Here is a 21266-nt window from a genome sequence, read left to right as displayed (position 1 = left end):
CGAAAAGATATGGCTCTCTCATTGGATCTCCACCTGGTTAGTGCTCAATACCCTCCCCCGGAAGATGTCGATAGCCAAGCAGCCCTTCGGTTGCTGGGCGAAACGATCCACCCCCTGAACAGCATTCCCATCATCTTCATCGCCGATATCAACGGTCTTGCGGTGGGTGGCGGAAACGAATTCGCTGTGAACATGGACATGCGCTTTGCTGGTCCCGATGCGCGTTCCGGCATCCCAGAGGTAGCTGGCGGCGTTGTCCACGGTGGCGGTCTGCACAGGTTGGCGCAGCTTATAGGGCCGGCGCGGGCACTGGAATGGAATCTTTCTGCGCGAGCCATCGACAGTAAAGAAGCATCGAGAATTGGCTGGGTTAATTCCGCGTTTGAGAGTAGGGAGCTGTTGAGAGAATATATGGATGACTTTGCGGAGAGGGTTCCCAAGCTCCCGCGAGGCGGGATAGAAGCCACGAAGAAGGGAATTCAGGAGACTCTCGCTGGGGTCGGAGGCATGGAAAAACGATATGAAGAGGCTCGTTCAGTTGGCACATACTCAGGAGGCACAGGGTGCTATCAGTAACCTTATTGAGCTTGGAGATGATCAGATACACGGAAGCTTTGAGCTGGAGCTGCCTGATACAAGTTCGAGAGTGTGGGAGTAACATGGTATAGAGAGTGGTTAACGCAGGTAGTGTCGAGGGCGTTGTATGTGTTCTTTCTCGCTTGTAGTATTTATTATTGCACCGGCGATACCACATTTCGCACAACTGTCATTACTCGCTTCTCGGTTACCCTTGCAGCTGTTGGTACGTTATTTCTGCTACTTAACGAAGCTTGCTGATATCGTCTTAGTCATCAAAACTGCCGGTGTCCTATTGGACGAAACTAGGACAATATCATTGGTTGGTGTGACCTGCAGAAGCAATTCTCGGCGGTGGCTATGCAGCACCCTCAGCCTTCTCACGGTGCCTCAATATCCACGTTGACTTCAATTTGACGTCCTCCTGCTACTAGTTTACCTATCGTCGAATTTGAAGCGAGTGCTGGAACATGGCTGAATCACCCGGACACAAGAAGCACACCAAGCGGTCATTTACAGACTGGCTGAAGAGGCTGCCGAAACGAGAGCCTCAGAGCCTTTCTTCCCTCTACGAACCACTTCAAGGCCGCCAGATACGAGTTCTACGCATCGAACCTGCGAAAACGCTGTCCAGTGACATTGAATGTTCACTCTTCACAGTCTCCCTTGACAACAATCCTACCTACAATGCCCTATCCTATCTTTGGGGTGCTCCCGACATCACCAAGCCATTAACCGTGAATGGAGTTGAGATACAGGTCACTGTGAATCTCCATGCGGCTTTGAGGAGAATTCGAAAGAAGAAGAAGAGAGTCGTCTTCTGGATCGACGCCGTATGCATCAACCAGCAGGATCTTCAGGAACGAAGCAGCCAGGTCTCATTCATGGGAGAGATATACTCGAATGCGGAGCTAGTTCTCGCTTGGCTGGGCGAGGAAGATGAAGATACGAGACCAGCCTTCGAGCTTATGAAGATATGGACGAAGGATTTGGATGAGTCGGTTCAGAACGCTCGAAATTTAACGACAACTTACCATAACGAGCATCGGGAAACCCTCCAGCTCTACGCTAATAAACTCTATGAGAGAGCTGTCAATGACCCTACCTATATGCAGAAGTTATTCGATGACGAGCGGTTTCCATCCATCCGAGCGGTTTTTGACAAACCGTACTGGAAGCGGGTCTGGGTTCAACAAGAGCTTTTCCTTGCCCCTCTGGCTATTCTTTTGTGTGGTGATCAACAGATCTCGTTGAATACGTTGTTTACTTTCGTGAGAACACGGACAAGTATTTTCTACAACTTCTTAGATCAAGGACAACTAGACACGATCCCTCCATTGCAAAGGGATCTCGGCGTCCCAGTGATCGCACAACTGATCGTAGCGCCCAGAGGGAATATACAAGACTTACTTCATACTACACGATCATGTAAATCATCAGATCCCCGGGACAAATTATACGGCATGCTAGGATTGCACATCGAGCAAGGGATCTGTATCAAGATAGACTACCAGAAGTCCGTGGAAAGAGTCTACGCAGAGCTCGTACATGTGCTGGCTGCATCTACCGGCTACCTCTTCGTCGACGGCTCCAACGGCATCGGTGTGTTCAGGATGGAGGCCGTCCCTGAAGCTCTTCCCTCATGGGTGCCTGACCTCACAGAAGACAGCGGGTCTATAGCAAAAGTTCTGGGTGTGGGCGAAGGATGGACCGGAGCTGTAGGGAACAAGAGAGCTGAAATACACGATTCCGGGAGTTTGGCCATTCTGAAGGCGTCTGGTCTACTACTCGATCGTACGTCAACTACTACCGCCATAACCGGAGGCTATAATTTCGACACAAAGTCCTTTGATTCCATGTGGAACGTTGTGAGTGCAAGTGCTGACAAGCCCCATCCTACGGGAATACCATTGCTGCAGGCTTTATACAGGACCTTACTCCTGCTCGGGGAAAGAACCGCACTGGAAGACGAAAACAACGCACGCCTCGCATTCGGCTTTATGGCATGCGTGGTTAACCGCTCGAGATCGGGGCCTCACCCCAAGTTTTTAGCCTTCTGCGAACGTTTTGGACTACTACATCTGCTCAAAGAAGATTCTCCTCATCTCGGTATCCGCTACCTCGAGGCTACCGGGGAAGTTGACTATCTATCGGAGAGACTGGAACGGCGCAGCGATGCCGAACGTCTGATATCTCCTACCGAAAGAGAGCTTTTATCGGGATTCTGGGGCAGTGAGGACATTACACTAAGCACTCCTGAGCTGGAGTCGAATATTCTGAATGCTGATTTTCTAATGATAAGTTTTGAAGAGCGGGCGTGGATATGGATGCACCACCATTCTATTTTCCTTACCAGTACAGGCTACGTAGGACTAGGTCCATTTGGTATCTGCGAAGGGGACCAAATTTGCATCTTACTTGGAGCCAAGCTCCCACTAGTCATCCGCTCGGCCGGGGATACCTATCAGGTCGTCGGGCCGTGCTTCATATACGGCATGATGGATGGGGAGATGATGGAGAAACTTGACAAAGGGGAACTTGCTCTCCAAGAGCTTACATTCAAGTAATCAAGTATGAAACGTCTCATCGGAGATCTTCGTACACTTTCTTACGACCATGTTGGGTGCCCTGGCCCGCTTTCGTTCATGTTAATAAGACAGAAAGCAAGATTCTCGAACAATCGGCCAGGATAGGAAGAGCACCACAATCAGTGTGCTCCTTGTTATTGCGATAGATCTTTCACGGAATCCCTTCAAGCCTACTCTAGAAGATGTGCTGCCTGCGCCGCCGGGATAGAGATCCCCCGATACTCTCTCCTCGCATGTACAGTCCACCACAGCGCCACCAAGAGCGTTAGGCTGCCCCAAATGAGGCACGAATAGTTCATCGACGCCGCCGAAACCGGTCTGCTGTACGGAAAGCAGTAGACGACGAACGTCATGAGCATAAACCCACACGCAAGGAAGTTCAAAAGGAAGCCGAGTCCGCCGCGCAAGCGAAAGACACTAAATTCGATCCCCTTTCTCCCTCGCAGCGCGAGTGGAAGCAGAGACGCGATGTAGGATGATGATGATAGGAGTACGAAGCTGCCCACGAATGTGTTGAATGCGGCGCTGCTCCCGACATATATGCAGCCCATGGCGGTCATGATGCCGCAGCAGATGAGCGTCGCGTTGACGGGGAGGTCGAGTTTGAGGTTGACGTGGCTGATCACAGCGGGTAGGGGTGTGGCGCCGTCGCGCGATAGCGCCCAGAGAGCGCGTCCGCATGTCATGTACAGCGCGATGACGCAGATGAAGGTGGGTAGCAGAAGCAAGAAGAGCAGGCCGATTGTTCCAGCGGTGCTGTTCGTGGCCTGGTGGTAGATCTCAGCGATTGGGAACGCAGAGACGAGGAGTGCATCGTAGTCGTTGATGGCGTACAGAATCGTGATGAGGTAGGCGAGGCCAGAGACGAAGCTGGTGATATATTGCATGGCAATCGCTTTGGGTATGTTGTTAGATAAGGAGGGGATCTCCTCGGCGAGATGGCTGGTGGAATCGGGCGTGCCCATGGCGTAGGAACCGTTCAGCATGCCTGCGACGAAAACGAAACCATTGGGATAGCCAATATCGGCAGTCCAGTCGATCCAGACTGTGGCGTTGCTAGCATGACCCGGTTGTCCAGACTGAGACGGACAGACAGCGCAGATAATGATAGTGATGAGGACGCCACAGACAGTGACGAAAATGCCAATCTGATTCAGTAAGGGCTTTTGCTTGTTGAATAGGCACACGATTGAGCAGGCGATCCAGGTGATGAGGAGATATGTCACGAAGACGTGCCAGGGCTGTACCGAGAACGAGGGATGGGAGAAGGCGTACATCTGAACGATGAGATTGCTTGCAGTGGATCAGCACCTCGAATGATTTGAAGGCTTCGAATACTTACCACATATAGCACTCATCGATGCCGCTGCGAGAATCCAGGCAAGTGTACTCCACCAACCAGCAAAGAAGCCAATGGCACGGCCATAACTCTTCCCCGGGGTCACTGATGCCCAGAGATATGGCCCGGCCGAAGATGGCATCGCGGACGCAAGCTCTGCCAGAGAAGCGGCGACCGTGAAGTAGAAGAGTGAGGCGACAATAAACTCGTAGAGAACGCCGGGAGGCCCACCATTGTAGATGGTGGTGAGAATAGATCCCCCCAACGCAGGCCATACGTTGCCGACAAGAATGACCATAAGCTGAAGCTCCTTTCGAGTTCCTGGACATAGCCTGTTTCGTTTATGATCTGGCTTTCGGTAGTGGAGACTGCATCTTGCGGAGGAGCGGATAATGCTTCCTTCTTTGGAGACGCTTCCAAGTCATGCATTCTTGCGGTATGAATACCTCGGTATAATACTTGAGGCATGACTTCAAGCGAACTCGAGGATACTCTGAACGCACGTTTCACGAACTTATCCTCACCAATTTATACACGAGGAGCTCCCTCGTTGCTCTACGTTTGGACGGCCCATAATTGATAAGAGTTCAATGAAATGGATCAGGCGGCCGTCTAGTAAAAGCATGTCAATGACCAATCACACTTACAAATCCGATGACCATCGCAAAGATAAATTCAAAGAAGGAGAGGTTGAATGGTCAAGCTAGTATAGTGAGGGACCCAGGTAGGATCGGGAAATACTAAGAGCCCGGGAGCTCATATACCGGCCTACGCTAAGCCTGGTGAGGAAAGACCATACGCCGCTACTATGATAGCCTCACCCCTTCTGACACCTTCGATTATCATGGAATATCTCGGACACAGTTGTGTTTCCGACTCCAGTAATTGTAAGACCAATCTAGATCCAGAACAGTAGCCTACTATCGTAGGTTCGCCAGTCAGCACTAGACTCACGTTCTCCTGAGTAGTCTACCCACCGGCATGATATTGGCTAAGGATAGGACTGAGAAAGATGGTCCTTGCGTTTGCTGCTCGGGAGTTGAACCATGCACTCCCAAGATACAAATATGGCGTGTGTCCAGGAGGGCATTGAATCTGAAGAGAACAAGTCCTTTGCTCCGAGTCTTGCCGACATGTACACCATATTCCTTCAGGCTCTTACAGCCTGTGCCTTTCTTCCATGTGTCTTTGCTGCTCCTACTCAAGATAGCTACCAGAAGAATCTCGCAGCTCCGAACGAGCACCCCGATGATGTCTACGATCTTGAACCCACAGCCAACTTCGCTTTCGCGCAACTCCCACAATCACAGTGCCTGACGGAGAGCGGATCTATTGGCGACATTCTGATCCTTGGGTTCCCCTTTGACACCGCAACCTCATATCGGACGGGTACGCGATTTGGCCCTAACGCCATCCGCCAGGGCTCGCGTGCTGCTTCTCTCGCGTTGGTGTCCCTTAGATGCTTGGATGACTGTGAACTGACTTGAGTTGTAGTGGCCACTACAACTACCGCCAATTCATCAATCCGTTCGCCCAGAACATATCAATCGTCGATTGTGGCGATCTTCCCATCTCGCCATTCGACAACACCCTGGCATTTGCTCAGATGGAAGAATGGTACAAGCGTATTCTATGGCGCGAAGTCAAGTCTACCGATGAGGGAGGAGTAAAGTCTCTCAAGGTTCGTCGTACCGGAAGCGAGCTCTAAAGGCAAGATAGCTGAGATCTCCAAGACTGGCAGAGCTCATTCTCAGATCATATCTCTCGGGGGCGACCACAGCATCTCGCTTCCAATCCTCCGTGCCCTCAACACAGTCTACGGCAAAGTATCTGCCATCCACACCGATGCGCATATTGACACTTGGTCTCCAAAGGTCTTCGCTGGTGCAGAAGCTGGAAGCAAGCAAGCCGAGTTTGCTGATGGAACTCCCTACTACTGGGCAGGAATGGAAGGCCTCTTGACAACGAAGAACGTCCACGCCGGCATCAGAAGCAGTCTAGACTCGGAGAAAGACTTGGAGCTCGACGCTGAGATGGGCTTCACTATAATCCCTGCTTCCGATATGCTCAAACGAGATGGTGTTTGGGGCGTAATCGATAAAATCCGGGCCGTTGTCCCACATGACGAGCCCGTTTACGTGTCACTGGATGTAGATAGTCTAGATCCCGCGTTTGCTCCAGGAACCGCCGGCCCTGCATCCGGGGGCTGGACCCCAAGAGAAGTCATCCAAATCATCATCGACGGACTAGAAGGCTTGAATATTGTTGGAGTTGATATTGTCGAAGTGCTCCCAAGTTATGATAATGCAGAGATTACTGGCATAGCTGCTGCGGAGTTCACAATTGAGGTAAGTCGACCTACGAAGCCTGTTCTTGAACTTAACTAATGCCGGAAAGTTGATCACTAGGCTCGTGAAGAACAGGCTTGAGACTTGAGTGCAACCAGAGGTTGCTATCGTGCAATGAAGAACCGAATCGAGTAGACAGTCCCATGTCATTGCAAGGGTCGACGAAAGTGGTAGAATTGCTTTCTAGACATCGTCCGCTTGTTCTCTTCGACATCTCGGAGAGAGTGAACCCTGCATCAATACTTTGAAGTAGAACATTGCCGCGAAGCAAAAACCTATACATTGGTTTCAATTTGAACGAGTACACCGACGCAAAATTTCTTCCTTTTGGGATATTTATCCATAACCGTAATAAAGACGGATTCCTCAGTATGGGAGAACGTCAAAGTGATCATCTATAATGTCAGCCTAAAACGTCCAAGAGGAGGCCATCAAACGCACCTTGTAGCGCCTCGGAGGTTGCAAATAATGTTGTATTTAAAGCTGCATCTTGCCGCTTACACAGATTTTCCAGAATCTCCTTGGAGGCGATGACGTTGCCCATCCCAAAATTGATCCACAAGAGTTTCAACAGGCGTCGAACCGCCTGTCGATCAGATGTCGGAGCACAAGCAACCTGCCACGAAGAGCGGAGGAAGCGCGGCAACTCCTGGGCACGGGCTGGCGTAGTACGTCATTGAGTAGAGACATGCTAATATCCTTTGCCTGCTATCTTCAACAGTGTGATAAGGAACGGAAAGAGAGCCCCGAAGGTAGATCTGAAGTATTGCCATACGGTGGTAAGCCTCATCCAGCAGGAACAGGTCCTTGCGGGTACACTGTGCTAGGCTGCCGTAACTGACGCTGCTAGGAAGTGTTCGTTTCGCCATTAGCACCCGTACTCGGTCAAATATCAGATGACTCTTATGTTCAAGCAATGAGTTGCAAGAGAAATGTAGGGAACCCGGAGCTTCTTCGCATACGAACTGTGACTCATAAGATTCCAGCGTCTTGTCCAAGGCACTGATGCCCTGGAAAACTGGCAACAAGTCTCTTGAGTATCCCGCGAGGTCGTCGATCTTGGCTTGGTCATCGCCTGTACCAACGAGAAGAAAGGATCGGTCCAAGGGACTCTTGCCACAGGCCAGAGCAATGGCTTGAAGAGCCTGATACTTTCTTGCAAGAAAAATGACTGTTGTGGAGTTGGAGGGGTGATTGCCGTTATGGTGGAGTTTTTCAATCAAGGCTGAAGCTCCTTGAAGATGCATTCTCCAAGATGTCTTCCCAGTGCTAGACAGGGTGATTTCAGCCATACATAAAATAATAGTGGTAGCGAGCATCTGCTCGTAGTCGACCACAGTCGAAGAACTCAAAGCAATGCCAAGTAACCTGAGGCTGTTGCATCGCATAGTCTCCAGCTGTCCGCCCACTACATCAAGACCTGTAGATTGGCGGTGTGCAGCAGCAAGGGTGAGCACCGCCGAGAGAAGATGGGAAACTTTCAGAGCCATCGGCACGAACGTAGAACAAAGCCCTTCTTGTATGCCTTGATGGTAAGAGATTGACTTTGTCATTCTATGCACGAAATAGTCAAGGAGAGGACGCGAGTGAGGTAGGACGGTTGGCGTCAAGCTGAGAGCGCGAGGCATTGTAGTGACATCGAAAAGCGAAGTCACTTCCTCGGTTGCATCTTCTTCGACTACCTCGTACGCCTCGCCTATTCCCGGATCACATACAGCGAGTTCCAGGACGCCACTGGGAACAGAGACGTCCCCTATCTTTGGAACAGCAGCGGTGGGATCGGCTTCTAACCGCACGTTGATAGGTGAGAACTGAGAAGGAGTGCCATAGACAAAACCGGCTGGCGTTGAAGTATCTACATTCGGTAAGCATCCCGGTCATGATGCTTTGAAGTCATGGATACTCACTTGCCGAGCTTGTGACGTTGATTGCCGTGGCCCCGGCGTCAAGACATTTTCCAAACCGGGACTTATTGAAAGGCTGACCGCCCCAATAGAGTGCTGCGTATAAACGCAAGGCCGTCCCACGCCGGCGCAATAGGCACAAGTGGGTTTGGCTTCGTTGCGGGACCGTCGGGTTTCGGAACACGCTTGACTTCTCGATTCTAGCATACTCTACAATTGGGTTGTAAGTAGAATAACCTGTTCGGAGTTCAGGGGCAATGTAGGTGGAGTTCCGGGATTTGAGAAGGCCCCTGACTTCGACGAGCTTAGTGCATGTTCCTCAATTTGGGCCGGTGCAATACGTAAGGACAAGATTGATTTCTCATCTATTTGACGAAGTTGGTGGTTGAAGCAGGATGTTCCGACTGGGTCTGTAGGCTTTTTCATTGAGGCGAGTCAAGAAGCTAGGTGGCTAGCTGATCAGATAGGATACTCATTCCCCTTTGGGTTTAGATCCCTAGCCGACTTTCTGCAGTAACACGCCGCTCTACATACTTCCTTGTACTTCACTATTACCCACACATCGTTAAATTCGTAAACAACAGCTCTGACCCTACATTGCTAAACCGGCCTGAACGTCTTAATACCAAACCCAAAACTCTATAAGATTCATAAGCAAGATTCTACCTTTCACCATTGCCCCCAACTGTGTTGCAAAACCATACAGTATGGCATTACTCTGCTGGGCCATAGAGTGCTGCATAGCAGATGCAGCCTGCATCTGCGCATAATTGTTCATCTGATTCATGCGTATCTGATTCATGCGCATCTGATTCATGCGCATCTGATGCATGTGCTGCTGTTGCATGGCCATATGGTGCCTCGTAAACGCGAGCCGTTCTTCAGACTCCTTCAGTGTCTCTTTATCTCGCAGCGCCGTTGCGTCATCCCCTTGCTTTGATTGCATGCCAGTAGTAGAGGAAGGGGCACCAGAAGAAGAAGATGCGGTCGTACGGCGTGGAGGAGCTGATGACTGCGCTGCCTCCAAATCACGCAAATATTTCTCTGCTCTGGCCGCCATATTACCGCGGATTTTCATTTTCGCTGGTTCGGAAGGTGTCTTCGTTGTCGATTTGTTTTCTTTGTCCAGCTTCAAAAGTTCCGTCTTCACCTGCAGACTTTCCGTGTTCTCCATAACCTTTGGAGTCGAGAACTCGTTCCAGTAATTGACTATTATCGTCCGTGCTTCTAACCATTCCTCGGTCGCCCCATCTTGGAACTCAACCATATCAGTGCGGACCTGAGGCAAACATTCGCTCGGAATGCACTTGTACGTGAACTCTTCTCCAGTGGTAGGGTCAATGAGGTTCTTTTGGGCAAGAAAAGTGTTCAGTGATTCCAGCGTCGCTTCGGGAGCGGTGCAAAGTTGCAGCATGATCCAAAGGCTGAAGCTAGGCGCAGAAAGTAGAGGCCTGCGAAAGCTTGCCTTCGAGTCATCCACAGTGTATTTCAAACCGATTATGGTGTAGTATTTTCTTGCAAGTTTGTTGATTGGCTGCGCTGGCAGTTTGGCTGCGCCAGGGCCGAAGTTTGGACGGGCAAAGGCCTGGAGTATGGAGTTGAAGCTGTGGGGATGGATGACTTCGGTACCATCTCCTTGTTTGTAGTAGTTGAATATTGCTGCGATCAGGCATGCCATTTTAGGTGACGGCATCTCACCATCTTCGGAGAGTTTCTTGCCCCAATAGGTAGCTGCAGGGTCTTGGAATAGATTGCCCATGAAGGATGTGAATGCGGAGAAGGCCATTATCGCGCTTGTTTTCGATTGTAAAAGATAGGGAGAGATTAAACCGGAGAAATTGTAGCTTGTAAGTACTTGTTTAAGATTGTTAAGGTTTTGAGTTTCGACAACACGAGGTGCTGCGCATTATCAATAATTGGGCTTTTTCAATAGCGCGAAGGCTGGTCTAGACTGGGCGTGTTGGCGAGAACACTCCCAAAAGTCGTTAACACTTGCTCAATCCGTGTCAAGGCGTTCTGAATCTGGGACAACCGGCTTGCCCAGGCTGCCAAGCGCAGCTCAGGATTGCACAGCCACGACCTCAGGTCACCCAGGCACTGCTCGGTTTCACATCCTTGTATGCTCAGATTCGAAAGCGGATAAATGGACTTTGGTGAGGTCAGGTTTCCCCTGAGAGTATATCGCTTAATCAGCGAAGATAGGATAACTTACCCATTCTCCTTTGGGTTTAAATCCTTGACAGAACTTCATGCAGTTACGCACCCATCCACTTCCTCGTTAACTCACTCATGGCAACATGTAGGCGAAGTGCTGAAGATGATCTCGGGCGTAGGGTCAACTTTACAGCTAATTATGGAGTTGTACAAAGACTCAAAGGGTCGAGCGACCCAGCGAGTCGAAGAATTAGGAAGTGCTGTTGTCTCTGGTACCTATTCCAGCAAACTCTTCATTTTTTCCACCTTCTCTTATATCGGTGTTACAGCGTCTATTTCTTTGAATAAAAATGGCATCCCTGTCCATCGATGAACGCACTTCTCTCCTCCCGGTGTCCCAGAGCTCCTCTGAGGTGGAACCGGCATGCAGCTCTCTACTGCAAGAGCTGCAAACTATAACGAAGAAAACGATACCTATCTGTGTCTCCTTTGCACCTCAGAACATAGTACAAGCCTGCAGCGTCGTCATTGCGGGAACACTTGGCCCATCTCCGATGGCAATCGCATCCTACGGGTTCATGTTCTTCTCCTGTACTAGCACCATAGTCGCGATTAGAGGTGCCACTGCTCTCGATACACTATGCGGCCAAGCTCTCACATCAGTACACAACCCAAGCATACTTGGATTGTTCCTTCAGCAATGCATAATCATTCTCCTCTTCATATTCGGGATGCTCATCACACCCATCTGGTTGCTTTCCGGCCGGCTCTTCATTGCACTCGGCCAGGAGGAGCAATTCGGTCTCGGAACCGGCCGATTCATGTGCATGATGCTGCCCGCCGGCTTCTTACAAGTGCTCAGCGAATGCTTGAAAAAGTTCCTTCAGGCTCAAGAAACGAGCAACCGAGTCGGCGTCGTCATGTTCGGGACGAGCGCAGCAGGCATTCTGATCAGCTTTGCTCTGGTCAAATGGACAGATTTAGGACTGTGGGCCATCCCACTTGCGTTCTCCATATACCAGCTCTCGACTGCCATCTTGCTGCTTTACACCATCTACGTCACGCCCATAGCTAGGGAGAGTTTCCGTGCGTCAACAACAGGAGTGCTCGGGGGCTTGCCTCGTGTACTGTATTACGCGATCACGGGCATTCTGACGATTGCAACAGAATGGTGGAGGTGAGCGCGCTTCAAAGGACGCTTTCTTTTACTGCTAACACTCTTCAGCTTCGAGATCCTCGCCATGATGGCAGCACGACTAGACAAAGTCTCAATCGGGGCCCAGAGCGTACGTCCACCGAACCTAGCATCATACCATCACTTAAAAGAAAGAAGCTAACACCTACCCAGATCCTAATGTCCTCAGACCTCTTCCTCACAACCATCTCCCTCGGCATCAGCGTCGCAGCCAGCCATCGCATAGACGGCTTACTCGGCGCCAACCGCGGCTCCCTAGCACCCAAAGCCATCACCGCCTCCTACCTCCTCTCCTTCATATTCGGCGTCCTCGAATTCGCAGCCATCATGCTCGCGCGAAGCCAGTACGGCTATCTCTTCACCAGCTCCCCCTCCGTCGTTCAGAAAACGGCCCAAGTCCTACCTCTAATGGCGGCCTTCCAGGTCCTCGATCTCTCGAATGGCGGCGCGGGTGGCGTTCTCCGTGGCGCCGGCAAGAATCACCTCTCAGGGGCGTGTAACTTTGTGGCGTACTACGGCGTAGGTTTGACGACGGGGTACTATCTCTGTTTCCAGAGGGACTACGGGCTGTTTGGGTTGTGGGCGGGCATCATCGCGGGGAGCGGCGCGCTCTTGATGCTCCAGACCGCATGCATCACGAGGATTTCTTGGGACGAGCTGGGGAGGGAAGTTTCTAAGCGGCATCGACAGTAAGGGGGGTAAGTCGGGACTGCTCCTATTCTTAACGGCGGACTGGAGCCCTGCGAATTTTGGATATAGCTATAATGCAGAGACACGTGACCTGAATCGTTACATTCCGGTCGCTACATAGCGTCTTAGGACAGTTGATCTGAGATCTGAGGTTGGCTGGAAGCCTCTCTTTCCCACGATTGTACCCTATCAGAGAGCGAGGGAGGACTAGAGTATGAGTATATAGACTAGTGGTTTCCAACGTCAGAGTTTGTAAATATATCATATCATTACTGGCAGCATCTAAGCGTTCGAGTCATCTAGCTCCGAACCCATCTCAACCCCCCACCAATCCTAATTATCCACCACGCCCCAGCTCTAGAAGATTCCTGACCTTCGAAAATCCAACTCCAACCAGGGGGTATTGGTACCGGCGTTGGTGGCGGCGGCTCATCTCGCATCCAGCCCGTCACTCTCCCTCTAAAATAGAATAGAAAAATAACTTGCGCCTCCATGCATGCCAATGCTACGCGAGAAATGAAAATCTGGCGGCTGTCGGCTATTAAGATCATGAGGCTAGGATCACGGATGGGCTGGGATGGTTAGCTGGAGATTTCTGGGGGAGGAGGAGTGTGCTTACCCAGCCAAAACAGCCTCGTCAGCGATTGATTGCGCATTTGTGACCATCATGTATGTCTCTCCTCCGAGGCCCTGCGGCACGACACACGCACCGTTTGTGAGGTCGCTGAACTGGGTGCCGGTTCTTGGACAACCGTTAGCATCTTATCTCCATGCGAAGCGACTAAGAGCGACTTACGGGCCAATAAATGCGCAATTTGTTGCGCCAGCAGGCTGGGAGGCATCTGCAAGCACCAAGCTCTGTCCAGCGACGGCGTTCATAGGGTTCTGGAGCGCGATTGAAGGGAAGGCTTGGATGGCGAGGTTAGAGCCAGCAGGGCAGGAGGTGATGAATTGCGCGGCGAGAGTGAAGACTGCGCGTGGGCCGAGAGGCGTGTCGAAGGCGGCAGGGACGGGGTCAGCGCTAGATGCAACTCGGATGAAGGTCTGATGGCGGGCTTCCACGGTTGCGATGGTAGCTGCGACGCTGAGGATGGCGGAGGAGTTGATGAGAGGAGCAGCTCCAAGGTAGCTATCATGGGACGTTAGTTACAGTTCATGCTCTCATATCAATGCTGCAACTTACGCAGAAAGACCGACGGCTTCAAGAATGCGTGCAGTGGCCACCATTCCGGCGGCGTCGGTGAAGCCGAAGTTGTACACGCAAGGCTCGACAGGCTCGAACCCAGCCGTTGCAATTGCGGAAAGCAGTGTCGAGACGTGCGTAGCTTCTGACTGTCCAACGGCGAGGAGAGCTGTTATGCTGGCGTCGCTCAGTCCTAGAGCCTGGAAATCGCTGGCCGGAAACTTGGCAAAACCCTGGCGGTAAAATGTTGCTTCAAGATGCTCAGCAGTCAACGCACTGATGGTGGTTAGTAGAAGGATCATGATAGTATGCGTGGTCTCGTGAATTTACAATTGAAGAATGTCGACATCGTTCAAACCCTGCGAGGCAGCCTGTCTTACATCCAAGCGTGCTCTCGGATATGGCTTCAACACTGACCCAGGCTTTGGCACAGGCGCGGGCAAGGCGCTGACAACGGGGCCCAGGGCGAAGAGATACTTGAGAATCTTGCGTAGGCTAGGCATGTTGGGAGATTAAGATGAACTATTCTTGATTTGTTGAATGATTGAATGACTGGATGCTAGCAAAAGCTTGCAGAGTAAAGTGTGCAGAGTCAAAGTCCAACCAGGGACAGGACGAGAATTGAAATGAAGGAACGTGGGTAGAATATTACGAGTGAAGGACGAGATGGGTGAACGTGATGTCTCTCTGCCAGCAATGATGCACCAGAAAACGCTAGGAGAAACCGAGTGGGCGACCGCATCTACCTTATAATCGGATATGCGACTCTCTTGGCTGCATCTGAGACGCCATGTCAAATCCCGAGGACCTGCGTGCGACGGGACAGGACTGCACAGGGCGGGCGGGTGCAGCCCCCGTTCTAGTCTGCCACATCGGGGGGTGTTCAAGCTCCCGTGCTTGGCAAAACAAGGCCTGCAGGGCGGCGGACTGCCTGGAAGGGTAGTGAAGCGCCCTGACTTTGGTGCGAGGTTGGTGATAGCTGAGGTGCTAGAGTCGCCCAGTGCAGGTGTTGTGTCAGACCGGGGGGTTGAGACGGGAAGCGTGCGCCATGAAACTCCAAAAGCATCACCACCACTGCTCGGAGACCGCAGAGCCGCCTGCATTGCCAGCGCCTTGATAATACTACTAAGAAGGCTGGCTGGGCTCATTTCCAGCAATGGCGGCAGGGCGTCTTTCCGGTCGCATGCTGAGGCGCTACTTCAGTGAAGCCCATGCCGTGCTGATCGTGAGCAGTCGTTTCTGTGTGCGAGCGCTGATGATGGCGACGGGTGCTCGTTGCAACTATCAAAATAGCCTTTAGGGCTTCGAAGATATGAATAGACAAGCCTACTACAAGGTGCGGCTGCTCTCGCGCGCTGCTCGCAGGCAGAGGCTCCAGGCCAATACGCTGGTGTTGGTGGATGCGGAGTGCGGCCTCGCGGCGGTTGCAAGGAGGTCCATGATGGAACCCGCCAAGCGCCCCTAAACACAGTTTATCTCCCTTAAGCTCACCCAGATGTGCGTTACGCCCACAGGGGACAAGCCGAGACAGGGGAGCGAGGGGCTAGGGACTGCTGGAGGTCGCAGCCTCGAAACCTCGATCCAAGCAGGCTGCTCGGATATTCACTCGCCGTCCAAGCTGTTAAGACACGTTGATATGCACCATCGGATCGCGGCAGCACGAGTGCGCAAGCTTATATTCAATTTGGAATGGTGCTATGGTCATACTAACAACAAGAACAGGGACTCTAATGGGGCTTTCCACTCCTACATATTAATATCTCGTCGTCTGTCCGACTGATTAAACTTGTTGCCCTAATCTCCCCCAAGGGCCTCTCTCGGCCGTATACCATCAATGTCTCAATCCACTATCCTCCATGCTTTTCCTCCGTCCAAATTCCCATGCCGTCCTCCTCGCACGAACTCCAATCTTCCATGCCTCTAAAGAGTAATGCAAATGATTGGTCAAGTAAAGAATGTGGGTGGGTGTTGTTTGACGGCACTTCCAAGCCTGAGCATGCGCATATGCTGCACAGGTTGGCGTGGAAGATGCGCTGACTTTTCATCAATCGGCCCGAATGAGTGTAGGGTCGATTGGTCGCTGTGGAGGGACTAGGTCCCTCTGGTAAAAGTTGAAATGAAGCAGTCGGTTGATCGCTCACAAAGCATAGGGGTTCAGAGAGCGGATCGTCAGACACCTGCAACGAAATGAGTCAGTACCATCATTAATCCGTACGAATGTGCGTTTACTTACGGTGGGCTCTTTGTCAGATCTGTTTTCAAGATCACGGGCACTCGGGTCATCTCTCGCACATCCTGGATGTAGTCTCCGTTCTCCTCTCTCAGCGTGAACCACTTGAGATACTTTTCCTTGTTTGTCAACTTCGCCTCGGGCACCTCGCTGGCAGTCTGATTAAGTTTCGAATCCGATTTGACCCGGTGGGGTGTTTGGCTGGAAGATAGACCATTCCTCGTCGGCGAAGGTGGCATGCTTTGAGTCGGTCGGTCAGCACCGGCTGGGTTGAGGGAAACACCCGCCGTCATGCCAGCCAGGTCTTCCATATCGTCCTCGTCATCATCGAAGAGAGCGTCGACGTCGTCCGTGGAAATGGTACCAGTATCCATCTTCTTGCGCTGGGCTTCTTCGAGTTCTTTAGCGCGTTGCTTGGCAACCTCTGCGTCACGAGCAGCGGCAGCAGCGTTGGCAGCACGCAGAGAGCCGTGTTTCGGACGCTCATCCTCGGGGATGTAGGTGGATGAGGGAACACCCTTTTCCCAGTAGAGCTCGAGCAGCCTTTTGTTCTTATCGAATTCGGCCTTCTTCAGTGGCAGTTGATCGCAGTGCACGCGCTTTTCGAATCCATATTCTGGAATGAGGACATCGAAGGCTGATTCGTAAACGCAGAGGATGATGCCTTCGCTGATGAGATCGCCGCCCAAGTCCAGGCGTTTCTTGTCCATCTTTCTGCAGGATTCAATATGCACGCTCTGCTCTTGTGCGGCATGAGCTGAGTCCTTCTTTGTGTTGCACATTTCGGCCATCTTGACAAGAGCTTCAATGTCGTCCGCGAATTCGATGGCGCCGTTGGACAAAACGGCCTCGAGCTGACGGTGAACAACGATGTCTGCATACCTTCGAGACGGGTTGGTGAAATGCGTGTAGACGGGCAAGTTTAGGGCGTAATGCGGGTGCTGATCTTCTGGCACCTTGCCGGCCACGCTGTACTTGGCACGCTGCATAGATTTAATCATGAGGGTTTCCATGCCCTTTCGGATGTCGTCGTCGTCAACCTTGAACAAGCTATTCTGCAAGGTGCCGCTGCTGGTAGTGTCGATGTCGTAGCCAATAGCGTTCATTCTGTCAGCAATGGTTTCGAGACGACGGGGATTCGGCGAGGGATGGCGTCTGAGCAGGGCCTTCTCCGGAAGCCCGGCAAGGATCTTCTTGGCCACGAATGCATTCGTCTTATGGCTGAGCTCCTCGATAAGTTCATGTGCGGGGGTCGAATCGAAAATGTTCTCCTCTACGGGCACGTTCTCGTCATCAAGCTGATACATCAGACGAAGAGGCGGGATATCAGTCGACCGGTCTCCAAATCTCGCCTGGCGGAAACGTTGTGTGATGTGACGGAGCATCTTGATCTCGTTGCTGAACTCGGCATCTCCGCGACCACTGATGACGGAGTCGACCTCTTCGTAGGAAACCTTTCCAGAGCTCTTGATAACTGATTTGCCGACCCAAGTGTCGTCCTCGAGAACGAGACCAGATTCCGGGTCAACTTTGAAGATGACACTGACGGTGTAACGATCCTCTCCAGGGTTCAGGCAGCAGATGTCCGACGACAAACGGGAGGGGAGCATGTTGACGGTGCGGTTCATGAGGTACACAGCCGTACCTCGTTTCTTTGCCTCGCGGTCCACAAGCGAGTTGGCCTTGATGAAGTGGGCCACATCTGCGACGTGGATACCAATCTCAACGTGGCCATCCTCGAGAGCCTTGAAGTGAATTGCGTCATCCAGCTCCTTGGTGCCATTAGGATCAATGGTGAAGGTCTTCTCGCCTCGGAAATCGCGACGGTTCTCCAAAGCAGCCTCTCCATCGTTGGCAACAGACCAATCTTCGAAACCGACATTCTTCAAAACGGCATCGGAGAAATCGTCGGGGCCGAAATTGTTGTCACGGAGAAGGGCATCAGTCTCCACTTTAAGATCTCCCATCTCGCCAAGTTGCTCGACGAGGGTGCCGAAAGGATGAAGAGAAGTGATAGGCCAACGCTTGATGCAAGCTACGAAGATTCGGTTGGCGTAGTCTTGGTGCCTTTCTACAAAGTCGCGCGGTGCCTGCTCGGTTGGAATAGCGATCAAAGGAACGCGTTTGTCGGTTGGCTTGAACCAGACGATCTTTGGCTTGTCTTGTTGACGTTCTGGCTGGTGACGTCCAGAGTTGCCCTCACGAGCTTGACGCTCAGCCTCTTGCTTTTCCTTCGTTGCCTGGCTACTAGGGCGTAGGAGGCCAAGAGTTCTGTGTTGAGTTAGTCGTGTGCTCTAAGATCATGACAATTAATTTACACTTACCCAGAAAACATTTGGCCCGCGACGCGCTCGATGACAGCAACAATGTGTCCAGCGTAGAGTGGCTTCTGCTCATCGTTGATCTCTTCCTCCTCCATGAGGAGCAGGCTCTGTCCCTCAACCTCCACGTCGTCATTCTTCTTCTGAGTCGGGCGCTGTCTCAAGCTGCCACGGCGACGAATACCGCCGTCTGTGCCTGACTGGCTAGTCTCGGGCTGTGTGGTTGCATCATTGACTGCGATGCTGCCGCCTCTCGGGTCAGAGCTGTCCTTCCTCTTCTTCTTTTCTTCCTTCTCTCGCTTCTGACCCCATACTTCATCAACGTCCAAGAGTTCGACAGCGACAAGGTCACCTTCTAGCGCACGGTTCCTGTCTTTGCTTCCACAAATGAAGATGTCTGCATCGAGATCGGTAGTGGTAACATAGGCATCACTCCGATTCTTCTTGTTGACACGCAGGATGCCGGCGACGAGCTGACCGTCGCCAAGGAGTGCGGGAAGGGTTGCCTGGGGCAAGTAAGGAGTGAAAAGAGTCTTGCGCTGCTGCTGTTGTTGCTGCATCGTCATCTGGGGCTGAGCGTGTTGGCTGGTTTGTAGTCCTCCCATTCCTTGACCATTCATCTGAGCAGCTTGGAGAGCCTGTAGATGTGCGATCTGCAGTGGGTTGAGGCCTTGGCCGCCGCCTGGAAACATTTGAGGCTGCACAAGAACTTGCCCCTGAGGAAGCTGAACGAGCTGAGGTTGACCTGGGTACTGGAAATTACCTAGGGAGCCGACCGACTGATTGACAGACCCTCGTGCGCGATGACCCGGCTGGAAGGGGGCTGCACCAGCGGTCTGGTTCATGTTGAAATTGCCCATGTTCTGGGATTGGGGATCCTGGGTAGGCTGCTGCTGTTGCTGGTTATTATTGTTGGGCTGTCGCCAGTTGCCTTCGAAATTCCTGGATCCAGTCCTGCCATGTCCCTGGCTTCCACGTCGTTGGAAATCCGACTGGCCGCCGTGGTTGCCGGCTCCGGCACCGGCATCGGCCGTCGCCTGCGGGGGAGGGAATTGGAAGTTACCTCCTCCGCGACCGGCTGGGCCGCCGCCGCGTCCACCGACTGCCATGCTCTGACTGCGACCATGTGCACCACGACCAGCACCCAGACGGCCAGGTGTGCTTTGGTCCCCGGATTGAGACCCGCCGTTGCCGCTGGGGCTCGAATCACGGTTGGAACTGGAGCTCGAGGGGGCGGCACCAGGAATTGGGAATTGGAACCCAGAGGTCTTTCGTTTTTGCTCTGCCAACTCGGCAGCTTTCTTAGCTTCTGGAAGCGCGAGTGAATGACGACGGGCATGCCCGGCGCCAGCAGCACCGCCGCCACGGCCTCGGGGGTTGACATTCTCCCTACCCTGATTGCCTTGCTGGGCATATTCTCCAAATCCAGAAGTCCCCGAAGATGGAGCCGGCGGTGGGCCCATTCCAACGTTTGGGAGAGCAGACTGGTTCCGACGGTGGGCCGAGGGCTGTGAGGGGGCATTCATTGGTACAGCAAGATGCTGTTGAGGCATCTGCTGAGGGAATTGGAAGTTGTTGGCGTGTGGGGAGACGTTGGGCATCTGCCCCTGCATTGGGAAGTTGGCGCCTGGCAGGTGCTGCTGAGGTTGAATCATGCCCATGTTGACATACTGCTGGTGGGTAGCGGCAATCTGCTGCTGCTGTTGTTGGAGGACTTCGATCTGCTGTGCGATAGCTAGTTGTTCCACTGTAATATGAGATTAGCCTCCCGTAACGATACAGGATAGTCAGGGATGGCCTACTCATCAGGGGCGTCAACTCAGACGGGCTGCGTCGATGAGCGATGTGCAGGCGACGGCCCGCAGGTCCCATGGGACCGGGATTGCCTTGCTGATCCATGTGTGGTAATTTGTAGTCCAAAAGCGGTGTACAGTAGCGCTATGTACTCGAATTGGGATATTCGACGGGGGTGAAAGGTGGGTGAAGCAAGTAGTCTTGAGAACAGTACTCGAAAACTCTAGACAGGAGATCTGGGATCGTCAGCGAAAGGAGCTCGGATGGCACAGCAAAGGATGAAACACAACAGCTCCAGGTGAAGTGGACAGATGGATGGACTCGACAGCAGGCCCTGATGGCAGCTATGACGGCGGTGGGGATGGGGCCGGCGGACTTACGTTGTGGAAGAGTGCTGGGGGATGCAGGATACGCCTTCAAGTGTATGGGGAATAAGAGCCTGGGGCGACTGCTAGAAACCAGCGTAGTTCTGCAAAGTGATTGACTGGAAAGCAGCTCGATGGTGTTGGAAGGATTGCGATGCTCGGGGGCGAGGGCCAAAGTCGAGGAGGCGGTGGTGGCTGCTTTCCCTTCCTGGGCACACAGGCAGGGCAGGACGAACGGTGCGAGGGAGCGATGGGAAGGAGCGATGGAGAGAGAGCGTGCGTTGCAGACTGGAGCCGCGCGAGGATGGAGGGCCAAGGGTATTGGAATAAGGAGGGTGAGGGTGGAGTGTGGAGTTGATGGAGGACGCCTAGCACGAGATGGCGATGGCAGCACTGAAGTGGCTTTACCCCCTCCGCCTAGCAACCTTGTAGCAGCACCCGCAAACGAACGTCACTGATAGCCCTGGCGACGCGACGCCCAGCAGCACGAGCACCAGCAGCACCAGCACGCAGTTTCCCGACCGTCCCGGGCACGCTTGGGGAGAGGCGAGGCTGTGCAGCGGCGGCCCGAAGCCAGTT

General features: G+C 52.6%; 9 protein-coding genes across 9 annotated transcripts; 3 read left to right on the top strand and 6 right to left on the bottom strand.

Moving 5' to 3' along the window:
• Positions 1–9: 9 nt before the first annotated feature.
• Positions 10–3143, top strand: BDZ99DRAFT_480825 (uncharacterized protein; the record flags this gene model as incomplete). The annotated part of the gene is made up of 5 exons (XM_033722352.1): positions 10–563; positions 726–802; positions 849–902; positions 1162–2444; positions 2496–3143. The coding sequence occupies 5 exons, from the start codon at positions 10–12 to the stop codon at positions 3141–3143; spliced, it is 2616 nt and encodes an 871-aa protein (XP_033571766.1).
• A 191-nt stretch (positions 3144–3334) lies between these two features.
• Positions 3335–4801, bottom strand: BDZ99DRAFT_543613 (uncharacterized protein; the record flags this gene model as incomplete). Its single annotated transcript, XM_033726793.1, has 2 exons — positions 3335–4457; positions 4503–4801. The coding sequence occupies 2 exons, from the start codon at positions 4799–4801 to the stop codon at positions 3335–3337; spliced, it is 1422 nt and encodes a 473-aa protein (XP_033571765.1).
• An 835-nt stretch (positions 4802–5636) lies between these two features.
• BDZ99DRAFT_451237 (Arginase/deacetylase) lies at positions 5637–6890 on the top strand (the record flags this gene model as incomplete). The annotated part of the gene is made up of 3 exons (XM_033718200.1): positions 5637–5947; positions 5998–6150; positions 6206–6890. The coding sequence occupies 3 exons, from the start codon at positions 5637–5639 to the stop codon at positions 6888–6890; spliced, it is 1149 nt and encodes a 382-aa protein (XP_033571764.1).
• A 254-nt stretch (positions 6891–7144) lies between these two features.
• Positions 7145–8208, bottom strand: BDZ99DRAFT_143349 (uncharacterized protein). The gene is made up of 2 exons (XM_033712711.1): positions 7293–8208; positions 7145–7246 (listed from the first exon to the last, which is right to left on the bottom strand). Exon 1 carries the CDS (start codon positions 8168–8170, stop codon positions 7445–7447), a length of 726 nt encoding a protein of 241 aa, XP_033571763.1. The 5' UTR covers positions 8171–8208; the 3' UTR covers positions 7145–7246; positions 7293–7444.
• Positions 8209–9168: 960 nt separating this feature from the next.
• Positions 9169–10617, bottom strand: BDZ99DRAFT_143334 (uncharacterized protein). Its single transcript, XM_033712710.1, has one exon. It carries the CDS (start codon positions 10539–10541, stop codon positions 9375–9377), a length of 1167 nt encoding a protein of 388 aa, XP_033571762.1. The 5' UTR covers positions 10542–10617; the 3' UTR covers positions 9169–9374.
• A 453-nt stretch (positions 10618–11070) lies between these two features.
• BDZ99DRAFT_424923 (MATE efflux family protein) lies at positions 11071–13059 on the top strand. The gene is made up of 4 exons (XM_033717075.1): positions 11071–11181; positions 11239–12086; positions 12135–12195; positions 12258–13059. Exons 2-4 carry the CDS (start codon positions 11260–11262, stop codon positions 12795–12797), a joined length of 1428 nt encoding a protein of 475 aa, XP_033571761.1. The 5' UTR covers positions 11071–11181; positions 11239–11259; the 3' UTR covers positions 12798–13059.
• Positions 13040–14480, bottom strand: BDZ99DRAFT_511399 (uncharacterized protein; the record flags this gene model as incomplete). Its single annotated transcript, XM_033724544.1, has 5 exons — positions 13040–13366; positions 13414–13536; positions 13591–13923; positions 13978–14253; positions 14308–14480. 5 exons carry the CDS (start codon positions 14478–14480, stop codon positions 13342–13344), a joined length of 930 nt encoding a protein of 309 aa, XP_033571760.1. The 3' UTR covers positions 13040–13341.
• Positions 14481–15779: 1299 nt separating this feature from the next.
• BDZ99DRAFT_143312 (uncharacterized protein) lies at positions 15780–16114 on the bottom strand. The gene has a single exon (XM_033712709.1). The coding sequence runs from the start codon at positions 16020–16022 to the stop codon at positions 15825–15827; it is 198 nt and encodes a 65-aa protein (XP_033571759.1). The 5' UTR covers positions 16023–16114; the 3' UTR covers positions 15780–15824.
• Positions 16094–20510, bottom strand: BDZ99DRAFT_143307 (RNB-domain-containing protein). Its single transcript, XM_033712708.1, has 4 exons — positions 20331–20510; positions 18532–20275; positions 16211–18478; positions 16094–16154 (listed from the first exon to the last, which is right to left on the bottom strand). Exons 1-4 carry the CDS (start codon positions 20425–20427, stop codon positions 16115–16117), a joined length of 4149 nt encoding a protein of 1382 aa, XP_033571758.1. The 5' UTR covers positions 20428–20510; the 3' UTR covers positions 16094–16114.
• Positions 20511–21266: the final 756 nt, after the last annotated feature.

This window comes from Mytilinidion resinicola (assembly GCF_010093595.1).
Source record: "Mytilinidion resinicola strain CBS 304.34 unplaced genomic scaffold BDZ99scaffold_20, whole genome shotgun sequence".
Lineage (NCBI taxonomy): Eukaryota > Fungi > Ascomycota > Dothideomycetes > Mytilinidiales > Mytilinidiaceae > Mytilinidion > Mytilinidion resinicola.
The sequence above is the reverse complement of the archived record's forward strand: the minus strand, read 5'-3'. Positions and strand labels throughout refer to the sequence as shown.

Excerpts from the sequence above, each read along its gene's own strand:
- BDZ99DRAFT_143349 (XM_033712711.1), bottom strand. The coding sequence starts at position 8,170 with ATGCTCGCTACCACTATTATTTTATGTATGGCTGAAATCACCCTGTCT.
- BDZ99DRAFT_143334 (XM_033712710.1), bottom strand. The coding sequence starts at position 10,541 with ATGGCCTTCTCCGCATTCACATCCTTCATGGGCAATCTATTCCAAGAC.
- BDZ99DRAFT_424923 (XM_033717075.1), top strand. The coding sequence starts at position 11,260 with ATGGCATCCCTGTCCATCGATGAACGCACTTCTCTCCTCCCGGTGTCC. Across the intron at positions 12,087-12,134 it reads ATTGCAACAGAATGGTGGAG|CTTCGAGATCCTCGCCATGA; the intron begins GTGAGCGCGCTT and ends AACACTCTTCAG. Across the intron at positions 12,196-12,257 it reads TCTCAATCGGGGCCCAGAGC|ATCCTAATGTCCTCAGACCT; the intron begins GTACGTCCACCG and ends ACACCTACCCAG.
- BDZ99DRAFT_143312 (XM_033712709.1), bottom strand. The coding sequence starts at position 16,022 with ATGAAAAGTCAGCGCATCTTCCACGCCAACCTGTGCAGCATATGCGCA.
- BDZ99DRAFT_143307 (XM_033712708.1), bottom strand. The coding sequence starts at position 20,427 with ATGGATCAGCAAGGCAATCCCGGTCCCATGGGACCTGCGGGCCGTCGC. Across the intron at positions 18,479-18,531 it reads GCGGGCCAAATGTTTTCTGG|AACTCTTGGCCTCCTACGCC; the intron begins GTAAGTGTAAAT and ends AACTCAACACAG. Across the intron at positions 16,155-16,210 it reads GATCTGACAAAGAGCCCACC|GTGTCTGACGATCCGCTCTC; the intron begins GTAAGTAAACGC and ends ATTTCGTTGCAG.